This window comes from Gadus macrocephalus, chromosome 18 (genome assembly GCF_031168955.1).
Source record: "Gadus macrocephalus chromosome 18, ASM3116895v1".
In the NCBI taxonomy this organism is placed as follows: Eukaryota; Metazoa; Chordata; class Actinopteri; order Gadiformes; family Gadidae; genus Gadus; species Gadus macrocephalus.
Window position 1 is genome coordinate 16770159 of NC_082399.1, and position 12508 is coordinate 16782666.

At 45.6% G+C, this 12508-nt stretch overlaps 1 protein-coding gene across 1 annotated transcript in view; it reads right to left on the minus strand.

Annotated features, from left to right (window-relative positions):
- Positions 1–12508, minus strand: part of LOC132446660 (ryanodine receptor 2-like) — a 177430-nt gene that overhangs the window by 76075 nt on the left and 88847 nt on the right. The window contains exons 36-46 of the mRNA XM_060037073.1: positions 11901–12032; positions 10434–10528; positions 10157–10332; positions 9048–9706; positions 8051–8251; positions 6058–6163; positions 4953–5096; positions 4643–4770; positions 4273–4418; positions 2915–3029; positions 1958–2090 (exon numbers count right to left, since the gene is read on the minus strand). Coding sequence (XP_059893056.1) covers positions 1958–2090; positions 2915–3029; positions 4273–4418; positions 4643–4770; positions 4953–5096; positions 6058–6163; positions 8051–8251; positions 9048–9706; positions 10157–10332; positions 10434–10528; positions 11901–12032 — 2035 coding nt within the window. The remainder of the gene's footprint in view (positions 1–1957; positions 2091–2914; positions 3030–4272; positions 4419–4642; positions 4771–4952; positions 5097–6057; positions 6164–8050; positions 8252–9047; positions 9707–10156; positions 10333–10433; positions 10529–11900; positions 12033–12508) is intronic.

Sequence of the window (12508 nt, forward strand, 5' to 3'; positions counted from 1 at the left end):
CCAGCCAGAGTGAAGAGATTACAAACGGTCCTCTGAAATGGCAAAGCCCTCCATCATCTTTACTGAGTTGACAACGCCTGCCTCTGTATGACATAATTAGGGGTCCAAGCAGCAAAACTGCTTGGCCGCTATTGTTTCTGTAACATTTTTTTTTTTCATCAAATTCTGTAAAAGTCATACTGCAGCCTATACCGTAAGTCAAAAACTGTTGAAATGTTCAGGTATGGTTACCAATTACCCCCTCTACCCATAAACCCAAATTTGTGGTACCGCACCCAAAGGTGGCGCTATTGTAAAAAATCATGAATTAGGTTTATTTCTCCTCACCAGATTGACCTGGACTCAAAATTCTTTCAGAGTATTAATCTCTAGAATCAGACAAATTTATAAAATCGGGTCTTACGTCCTAAAAATGTATACTTTTCCCACAATTTCATATTAAAGCTAAACATGATAAAAAGATTCACAGGCTACAAAAATAATCCAAAATTCAACAAAATCGCCACATAAAATCTTTAGACCAAGCCTCACAAGAATCAACAGACAGAATTAGTTTTACTTAGTTCCATTTGAGAAATATTGGCCAATAAAGTTGGAGCAGTTAGCCCATTTTTCTTATATGACCATTTTGTTACTGTATAAAAAAAAACATACAACTATTATTAGGTGGATACCAATACCCCCCACTACTAATAAACCCAAATTGTGGTACTGCACCCAAAGGTGGCACTATTTAAAGTAATTATGAACTAGCCTTATTTCTCCTTACAAGATTGACCTGGACTCAAAATTCTGTCATGATATTAATCTCTAAAATCAGATGCATCTTTTTCACCCCGGTCTTCTGCTCTAAAAATGTTTACTTTTCCCACAAATTCATAGAAAAGCCAAACGCCACAGTCTCATCCCATTTTGCCTATGTGACAATTTTTTTGTTGTGTAACTACCATACGGCTATCATTTGGTGGATACAATTAACAGTGCACATTTTCAGATCTGTACTGAAAACCCATTCTCTTGTGAAATGTGTGCTAGGAGTTTTCTTGATGTTGTGTGCTTATCAATCGACATTTTCACCATGTGAATGAGGCTTCACATAGTTCAGTAATGTCAGTGGCTCAAAGGGATAATGCTGTGTACTGGTGATCCTTAGGTTGAGAGTTAGAATCCTGATTAGAGCATTATGAACAAGCCGAACACGGCTCATTAGTTTCCAAGAATCGGTCTGCCAAGACACAGTACGGCATTAGGGGAACATAACCATTTGGCATATTTATATTTCTTCCGTTAGTGTTCTTGACTACAATGGTTTAATTTCCCCAGAATTTCAAAGATTTTTCAGGTATGTGCTTTTAAGAAAGCCCCTAATTCACTTGAGAAATGTGTGCTTGGAGGTTTCTGGATGTTGTATGCTTATCAATAGACATTTTCACCATGTGAATGAGGCTGCAGTTCAGGTTTATCAGTGGCTCAATGGGATAATGCCTTGTACAGGTGATCCTTAGGATTAGAATTTGAATCCCGATTATAGCATGCCGAGCATGACATTTGGCCATTGCTTTGCAGCTCACCTGAGAGCCGAGGCACAGTATTGCATTGAGTGGAACATCTTTCCTTCATAATTATTTGTCATATAAATATATATCTTCTATTAGTGTGTTCTTGACTTTTAATTTTGCTCGGACCCCGTTAATCACCGCTTGCGGTTATATTTTTTATTGAGACCGTTCCCAGATCATTTTCTGACCATCAGAGCATCTCTTCCCTGATTGGTTTGGGGGATCCATCTCTCCTTTCAATTACAGGTGAGTGAATGAGTATTACACTTAGGGAAGGAGGGAGCAGATAGGGAGGGGATGGTCGCCTAGTTTAAAAAACTCTAAAGTCCTATCACCTTTAAAGCACAGTTCAACAGCGTGAAAACACACCACACCTCTTCTTGTCCAAAACAACCCACCTAGGCCCACGCTGCTGTTCTCCAGGAGGTAGCTGAGGTGGTCGAACATGGCCTTTTGGTTCTGACGGCTGATCCGGCAGAAGTAGCACAGGAAGCGGCAGCAGTTTGCCACCATCTTGGGAAACGTGATTTCCTGTCATGAGGTTTAAAGAGAGAGTATGTTAAATATAGGAAGGTGATTTCCTGTCATGAGGATTACAGAGAGAGTATGTTAAATATAGAAAGGTGATTTGCTGTCATAACAATGAAAGAGAGCATATTATATATAGAAGGGTAATTTGCTGTTTTGCAGAAAATAGAGAGTATATTATGTATAGAAAATGATTTCCTTTCATGAAGAATGTAGAGAGAGTATATTATATAGAAAGTTGATTTCCTGTTAAAAAGAATATAGAGAGTAGAAATGGTGACACTTAACATCATATTCTCCTTGCTCCAGTGTAATAACAACCATGCAATCTACCAACCTTTAACAGCATTTAGGCCTAATTATTGAGTAACTAGCTTTTAAGCCTTATCTTGCCCTTAACCCCTAACCCTAACACAACTGTGTGATTGAACATACATTATTTTTTACAGATGAATTACATGCTGTAACATACGTTGATTTCACTGCAATAGGACATTGTAACCAGTACCAGATACCTTGGACTTCCCCCCATTATGGTACAATGCACAGTGTAACCAGCGTTAGATACCTTGGACTCTCCCCCACTATGGTACACTGCACAGTGTAACCAGTGTTAGACACCTTGGACTCTCCCCCACTATGGTACAGCAGGACGGTGTAACCAGTGTATGTACCTTGGACTCTCCCCCACTATGGTACACTGCACAGTGTAACGAGTGTTTGTACCTTGGACTCTCCCCCACTATGGTACACATCACAGTGTAACCAGTGTTAGATACCTTGAACTCTCCCCCACTATGGCAGGACGGTGTAACCAGTGTATGTACCTTGGACTCTCCTCCACTCAGCACGTTGACCATGACCTCCATGACCGTCTCGTGCATGCCCAGCGCCCGCATCAGGTTGGGGTGCTGGTAGAAGACCTTGTTGTTCATGATGTCCCTGGAGGACAGGAGAAGAGTGTCAGGAACAGGAACCGCTCTTTAAAGGTTTGACACTTGCACAGTGAGGGTAGAACACAGAGGAACCCGGTCCCCACCCTCTCTGCGGCCCCTTTCCTACGTCTCTCCGCCCCTGAGAAGTGTTGCATTCACGCAACACTTGTGTTGACCAGGCAGAATGGATACGCCTGATTGGTCAGAAATTAAGCGACTAAAATCAAGTGTCATACAGAGGCAGGGGCAATCAACTCAAAATTGATATATTTACAGCACATTTCACTCACTTATGACTGATGCCATTTCTATCCAACCACTACAGGGCCTTTAATTTAATTTATATTTTTTTCCCTGTTGCCTTGATAGAAGTTCGAAAAGTTTTAAAGAAGAGTTAGTCATTTCTTCTGTATTTTTTCCACAATCCACTTCAACACTGTGTTGCATCTTCTTGAATTATTGTGTGAAATGCCTCGGAGCAACAGCCCGACTAGACGTGGTCAGACCATACAGCCTGTTTGGTACGCTCTGTGACGCCCTAATGGCTCTGGCCCAGCCTACATCCTGGACGTGGTCAGACCTTACAGCCTGTTTGGTACCCTCTGAGATGGCCAGATGGCTCCGGCCCAGCCTACATCCTGGACGTGGTCAGACCTTACAGCCTGTTTGGTACGCTCTGAGATGGCCAGATTGCTAGCTACTCCCTCACTACAAGGGGGGACTTTACAAAATACTGATACTGTTCCCTCTACATCTTCCATCATCTAGAGAAAACTCCAAAATATAACTGTGTAAAATATGTATTCCGGGGTACCATCTTCATGGTTGAGCTTAGGTAAATAAATGTGATGTGGTAGAGAGCAAAAAATATTTGCCTATGAGGATAACTTTGGTTGACTTGTATTAGACATGGAGGTTGTTGCTCATATATATAAATATATATTTAAAAAAAAAATATATATATATATATATATATATATATATAAGTGAGATCATCCTCCATGTCTAATAAAGTGCAGAGCCTTTTGTGTGCGCATGTGTGCAGGTCTTTTACCATGGAGTAGACCCTGCTGCTACTCCCGCTATACTACTCTGCTGCTACCACATGAACCCTTCCATCTGCACTTTGCACTCGCTCTGACTCATCCCTAAAACAATCTAGCATACGGCTGATGCCTCAAATCGACAAAGCTGAGGATCACCCTAGTCTCACCCTAGCCTTAGTCACCCTAGTCTCACCCTCCTCTCACCCTAGTCCTCTGATCATCAGCTTCTCCTCCTCCTTCCCCATTCGGACACTGAGCAGTGAGCGGATCTGGCCCAGTGCCGCCAGCAGCTTGATGGTGTCCTCCACTGACACAGCGTTGATGGTGTAGGTCTTGGGGAGCGCTCGTACCTGGAGAGACATAAGGAAAGGCAGTGGGACACACAGCACTCACCATGTACAGAGTTAGAGAGACACAGCACTCACCATGTTCCGAGTTAGAGAGACACAAAGCTCACCATGTACAGAGTTTGAGAGACACAGCACTCACCATGTACAGAGTTAGAGAGACACAGACGTCACAATGTACAGAGTAAGAGAGACAGGTTTTGAGGAACAAACACATACACACCCACCTGCCCTCCGATGCCGTCATACTGCCGGTGAAGCAGGACGAACATGGCTCTGACGAGCTCAGGGTCCTCGATGACCGACTCCTGAGCCCAGCGGACCATTGTGTCAGAGATCAGCTGCTGGAGGGTGCCTGGACCGAGAGAGGAGGAGGAAGAGACAAAGGTAAAGCACCGTACTGGTCTGGGGAATCAAGAAGTACAGTATTTACAGTAGTACTGCATTAGACAAGAAGAAGTTTGAAATTGAGTGTGTAAGCAAAGGCCAAATGGAATAAAACCAGTGGAACTAAAGAAGACTTTGGGTTGCTCTTACTGGGCTTCTTGTCCTTCTTCTTCTTGGGCAGCTCATCGGACTTCCTCTTGAGGTTGGCCACCTTCTCCACCAGCGACATCAGACGGCCGCGGAAGGTGCAGTCACCGTCGCAGTCGTTCCCTTTGTCCTCGTCAATCTCTATGCCTGCGGACATCTCAGAACTTTAGCACACATCATCTTCCGGCGGAACAAGAAGTTATTTATTGGAGTTCAAGATTAACAACATTGAGCATGAAAGTGTTGCACAGCCTGGCTTGTGACGTCTGTGGCGCCTCAGTTGTGCATACGTTCAAAACCGCATTTTGATAGTCAATTTAGCTCCTCCTCTTGACTCTCGCTGCCAGATAGTAAGTAAGAAACAAATGCATGTTTATGCATTGATTCTCTTTTAGGTGGTCGCTTTGATGTGTCTCAAGGTCTATCTTAGCGTTTTGCTGCTAAGGGTCGTGTGTCTGCTGCGCGTCAGATGCATGCTCTGGCAGCTCTCATTGATTAGTACCGAGTGTACATGCTCTCATTGATCAGAGTTCAGTATCCATGCTCTCATTGATCAGAGTTCAGTATCCATGCTCTCACTGATCAGAGTTCAGTATACATGCTCTCAGTGATCAGAGTTCAGTGTACATGCTCTCATTGATCAGAGTTCAGTGTACATGCTCTCAGTGATCAGAGTTCAGTGTACATGCACTCAATTAATCAGAGTTCAGTGTACATGCTCTCATTGATCAGAGTTCAGTGTATATGCTCTCATTGATCAGAGTTCAGTGTACATGCTCTCAGTGATCAGAGTTCAGTGTACATGCTCTCATTGATTAGAGTTGAGCGTGTTTTATCTCGACATAGCGCTGCGCAGCGCGCTGGTGCTCAGTGAAGCAAGGGGTATACAACTACAACACTACTTCCCCAATTATACATATTCTTGTAATAAACCAAATATGATGATTTACTATTCCCCCGCTCTACCACATTTCCATTCACTCACTCACACAATGTCCCTCATGGTTCAGTATTATGATTCATGTGCTACAACACAAACGCAACGGGATACATTCAGTCAAGAGTTGGATGAGATGAAACCGTGTCTTCAGTAAAAATGGGTTGGTACCGCAGTGGATCATGAGGTCTTCATGGAAGGCCATCAGCTGTTCCCTGATGCCCTCTGGACAGGGACACTCGTGCTTCTCATCCTTGAAGTTCAGCAGCATGTTTATCTGGAGAGACACACATCCCGTCAGTATCCTTTACAACTGAACCACAGACACACATCCCGTCAGTATCCTTTACAACTGTAGCAGAGACACACATCCCGTTAGTATCCTTTACAACTGAACCACAGACACACATCCCGTCAGTATCCTTTACAACTTTAGCAGAGACACACATCCCGTTAGTATCCTTTACAACTGAACCACAGACACACATCCCATTAGTATCCCGACCGATATGCTGGGAGCGTGTCTCGCGTTGTTAACATGCCCAGGAGACGGGCAGCAGCCCTCCTCTCTATTGAGCCATCGTTTGGTCAGTATTTCTCCACATCAGGCGAAGTACAAAGTACCCTTCTCTATCTAGTATCCACTATAGAGATAGAGTTCTTTACCTGCTCTACAACAGTGAAGAGCAGGTAAAGAACTGTTTGGCCAGTGGAGCTCTAGGGATGGTGTAACGCACATAGACGTATGTAACACAGCTTCTATCCACTTAAATTAGACTGTATATAATACAGATACTGTCATGAGCAACTTGTTGAAGGATTTCATTGTAGTAACAGGGTTAGGGTTAGATGGCTGTTGAGATAAGATATGGATCATTGTTTTGCGTGTTTCCTGGCTGTCAGTGGGCAAAGGGCATTTGACCGCATTGACATGCGAGCAAATGAAACAGCGTTGAATAAAACTAAGGATTGATTTGGGTTTGAACATTGTTGGAAACAATTAGGATAATGTAAATACGCAACTCAAAAAAATAAATAAAAATAGGTCTATTTGTTTTTAGATATTTGAACGCTGAAATGTTAAATATTTCATAATTAAGACAACAAATAAAAAAACTATGTATAATGACGTGAATATTATATTTTTTCAAAGTTAAGTTAATATATTTGTATCAGACAATTTCCCTTATCCAACAAAAATAATCATGAAATTACCATTGATGATAATATGCGTCATTACATTTTTGCGGAGGTTCTAGAATAACTGATTACTCCAGACGTCACCACTGGTTATGTTCTTCAAGGCTTCCTTTTCTATGTTGTGGCCACACAGCACCTGATGGCTGACCCCTGACCCCCGGTATGTCAGTGAGGTGACGTGGCTGGAGATACACATGTGGGTTTATCTGTGGGGTGTATGTTGTGGATCTATGTATGCAGATTTCACCAGTCATCTATTACTTGAAGTTTAGAGTCAACCACTCTAAACTTCAACCTCAATATTCCCTGAGGCAGACCACACCTCATCACCGCCGATCTACAGAGACCAAAGTAAACACAAACAACAGTCCTTCTGGGGCTCTGTGGGTAAACCATTGTGTGTTACAGCCTTCCATTCCAAACCACTTAAATAGTAAACGAGACATGATTCATTCATTAGAGCTTTAATGACGATGTTCATTATCACTTAGATTTGATTGATTTATGGAAAGGAGGACTTTAAGATTTGCACTCAAATCGTTTTCTTGGTCTTTGGTACCAATTTCTGAATGTTGCTTCTGAAAAAATGGGGCAGAATTTCTCTTCTTCGATAACTTAAATTTTAATATTTTAAATTATTATGCTTATTCAGAACTCATGTTAATATTTGCACTAAATATACGGTCGAGTTCATTCAATTGGTATTTTTTATGTTCCCGGTGAAAGCTCTAAATGCTCCTGGGCAGAATTGGTACAGCAAAGTCCTTTGGACACATTTTATTGGTCATGAAGCCATGATATACTGTTAAGGCGCTTTGATCACCCAGACCGGTACAGTCCTTCAACATTTCATAAACAAGGCCAAATGTTATCCACCGCACATGGTGACACATGTGTTGTCCAGATTGTGAATAGATATCAGCAGCAACAAACCCTGTTTCCTACTGTCCCTTCTGGCCCCTACCTGTTCCTGTGGTGGGGAGCGGAACTCCTTCGTCTTCTTGGCAGTGAGCGCGGCGGACATGTTGAGCGCCTGCATCACCTCGTTGTAGCGGAACTTCTGGTTGGCCTGGAGGCAGGCTACGAAGTCGTCGGAGAAGGCCACCACGGCCTCGATGCGGTGACGAACCTGGCAGTCACACAGGTACTGCAGCAGGCGGCACATCTGCAGGACAAGGTAAGTAGCTTGTGAATAAATAACCTCTGGACCATTTAGTGCTGCTGTCCTCAAGAGTTCAGGGCAGCAATAAGAGAACGATTTTGAAACTAAATACCCCAAAGAACCTCCCGTCTGTCTCCGCCCCCTCGACACATTTCTTCACCATTAAAAAGTGTCCCTCACACACCTGTGATTGACAGGTAAGATGGATCCCCCAATCAATCAGGGAAGAGATGCCCTGATAGGGCAGAAATGAGTCAGGAGCGTACTGAATTAACTCGGAATAGATATTCTGACATTAGCTTGTCCTTTCACTCACTAATATCTGACGGATGGCAATGCCAACCTTCTGGTTGTGAGGCTTCTATTCCGAAGAGCCACCAGTTATTCAAACTATTTGTTTCGGAATGGTTTGTTTACGTTTCACCTGTAACGGGAAATTCTGAGAGAAGTGAGAAGGTGCAAACTTCAGGATGACGGGGGCCTTTATGTGCGTGCCCGAGAGGGATACATCCAGTTCTAAAGCACAGCCTCAGGCAGTCAGTAGGAATGAAATAGAACCAGGCATCACGACACACACAGACAGGAGAGTTCTCCTACATGGCAACATGGAGCACCAGGTCATGTATCAGGGCCCATCAGCTTTTACAGTGAACCGGTCTTCTAACACCCCTACCCTGCGTCCTTGTCTGGAGGAGCCCACTTAAAGTCATCTAGGGGGCTTTAACTGGGCTCCTCCAGACAAGGACAAGGAAGGAGGAAAATATAATTTCTATGTGTGTAGTACCCCACCAAGTCTCACCTGGAGTTTCACTGGCTCTGGAAGCTTCATCTGGAGCAGTCCTCTTCCTCCTCCTCCTCCTCCTCCTCCTCCTCCTCCTGCTCCGTCAGCCCCGTCCGCCACCTCCGGGGCCGAGGCCTGCGGAGTCCTCTCCTCCGGGGCGCCGGCTCCCTCTGAGAACACGTTGGGCTCGATCAGCTGCAGGACGTTCTTCAGGTCTCCGTTGTGGAACACCCCCATGATGAGCAGCGTGTAGAAGAGCTTGATGAGGGGCACGAAGAGGAACTCGCTGCTCCCGCCCACAGGGTCCCTCACGTGCATGCTGCCCTCCCTCACCGCCTCGGTCAGCATGCCGATGGTCTTGGTCTTCAGCGTCTCCAAGGGGAACTCGGGGCTGTGCTGGAAGCAGTCCCACGACAGGGCCGGCGCGTTGCTGCCCCCTCGCGAGCCCGCTCGGCGGACGAAGCTCGGGGAGGAGAAGTGCATCCTGGGCCGCAGCGAGGTGCTGAGGCCGATGCCCGGCAGCGCGTGCTTCTTGGTGTGGTCGGGGAACAGCGTGATGGTCTTGGTCTCCTCGGTCATGGGCACGATGTACTCGTTGTTCATCATCAGGCGGGCCGTGGCGTAGCTGCTCAGGTGGATGTCCATGAGGAGGTCATAGTAGCCGGTACGCAACAACCCTGAGGGAGGAAAAAAGACTCTAACACATGTTGGGGGGAGGCGCCTGACGACACCTGCTCTCAGATCTTGAGCACAATGTGTTGCTTCTGTGCAATTTGTCAGCTCGTAAGAAAGTAGAAGAGCATTAGTGTTGGTAACTGCAGTGTGGCACAATGCAAACCCCTCTCAGTCTTCCTTTACCATAAGAGGCATACAAATTCGAAATGCCCTGCATACTAAATAAAAATACAAAGAGGTCCCAGGACTTTTAACGATTTATGAGGAAAAGCATAACTAGGGAAGGGGGTTGCAAATTAGTCCTTAAAAACCCTTGATGTAGCACATCCGTCATGTTTTCAACCTGTTCTGTGTTGTCCCTGACAAAAAAAGAACTACAGCAAATCAAACATGTGTCGGCCTGGGCGTCTCTGTGGAATACGACATGACGGCTGGGCTGACCGGTGCAGTACCTGGCATGTACTTGTTCTCTATGGCCTGGAGCAGCTGGGCCTCGTCCACGTGGGAGCAGAGGGCGTGGGCCACCCGGTTGTTCCCCAGGGCGCACACGGCCGAGTACAGCCGCAGGGTGTGGTAGTGGAACTTCAGCAGCTCGGCGTGCTCTGACAGCTCCTGGATGTCCATGGACCTGGGGGACGCCGGGGCACAGGGGTGGGGGCCAGAGCTCTACTCAGAGTGTGTTGGGTCAACAGTCTGCGCCACGGAGGGAGCTTCAACGTCTGTGGGTACCTGTTCTCTTCAGGGATATGAAGGGCCATGAACTGCAGCGGCTCGTTGCACTGGACCAGCCATCCGTGTCTGTCGTTCACCCTGGACACCGACACCTAGGGTAGGACACACAACAGGATAGCCTTTAATTAACACAGACTATAGGGCAGGAGATACAAGAGGTTAGCCTTTTAGTAACATCGACTATAGGGCAGGAGATACAACAGGATAGCCTTTAAGTAACACCGACTATAGGGTAGGACACACAACAGGATAGCCTTTAAGTAACACCGACTATAGGGCAGGAGATACAAGAGGTTAGCCTTTAGTTCTTAGGCTACAGATTTGTTTCACACTCAATGCGGTTTCAGTTTGATCACTGCAGACTTCATTGGTAGAGACCATGGAGTTTCTATGGAAGTGTGCAGGTATCGAAAAAGAATCATTGTTTTAGCCAGCTTGTTCTGAATTCGTTTTTAAAAGCTACCTTGGAGTGGATTATCCCACTTAAACCATGGCTAGCAGTTAAGTAAAATATCAAAGTGTTATTCATATTGTTGGTGAATCTGAGTGTTAGTTGTTTTCTTGACTACACAATTAGTCAGACCGGACAAATACATTGATACAATACATCTGAATAATTTCTGGAACACAATCAGTCAAGCACCATAGTGAAATGAAAACATCTAAATACTAAACAGAGTAGACATGATTAACGACCTAGATTCACAAAATCGAATGAATACTGAACAAATATACAATAATGATCCGTTAGCTCAATCTTGTATTTGAATACTAGTATCCTTGTCTCAGTGGACTTCAAACGTTAGGACGCCAGGGTAGGAGAACCAACATCATTTTGAAGACAATTGATTTTGATGTTTATTTATATTGATCAAGTTGAAGGCAAATCAATAATAGACAGTATATACCACGAGTGCAAGACAGGTAAGTGAGAGTTTCCACTGATTATTTAGAGGTAAACTTGACATTGCCCTTCATGGTACCAACTGACAGCGTTACATGCTGACCTGGTTTCCCAGATCCAGGTTGCAGCTGGATTATGCTGCTGGGGAAAAGGTTTCAACCTGGTTTAATGTGTGAGGATCTGGTCTCCATCTGAAGGAGTGTTCCCAACCAGGGCAGCCCTCCACCGCGGGCACTCTGCTGTCGCCCCAGTAGCTACTGAGGCAGCCCTCATATCTATGGTTACGGACATCATTTGGCGATCCCCAATGAACCCTCTTAGATCAGACCTTGTTTGTATGTTTAAGCTAAATCACTCATATCTCTCATAGAGATATGAGACAGTTACTTTTATGAAGTCAATTGGTCGCAACCGTGGCAGATAATTAAACAAAAATATAAATATGAAGACGATCGCAAAGTAAAAAAAAAACAAGAAAGTCGCGTAATAATATAATACATAAACACTACAGTGTGGTGCACCTGCAGCACCCTGAACACATGGAGGGATGTGAAGCCCACCTTAGGGAAGTGGTTGGGGAGCCGACTCCACAGCACCGAGGTGAGGAACTGCACGTGGAGCCGCGGGGGGCACTGCGGCGCCGGGTTCATCTTCTCACTCTTGAACAGACCGGCTGACACCGGCATCACGTTCTGGACCAGGGACAGCCCCACATAAGACCCCTGGTTAGAAGACCTACCGGGAGATGGAGCTCTGACCTGCTACCGGCCTACTGTAGCTGGGCTTTGACCCTCTACCGGCCTACTGTTAGCTGGGCTCTGACCTGCTGCAGGCCTACTGTTAGCTGGGCTCTGACACTCTACCGGCCTACTGTTAGCTGGGCTCCGACCCTCGACCGGCCTACCGTTAGCTGGGCTCTGACCTGCTGAAAGCCTACTATTAGCTGGGCTCCGACCCTCTACCGGCCTACTGTTAGCTGGGCTCTGACCTGCTGCAGGCCTACTGTTAGCTGGGCTCTGACCCTCTACCGGCCTACTGTTAGCTGGGCTCCGACCCTCTACCGGCCTACTGTTAGCTGGGCTCTGACCTGCTGCAGGCCTACTGTTAGCTGGGCTCTGACCCTCTACCAGCCTACTGTTAGCTGGGCTCTGACCTGCTGCAGGCCTAC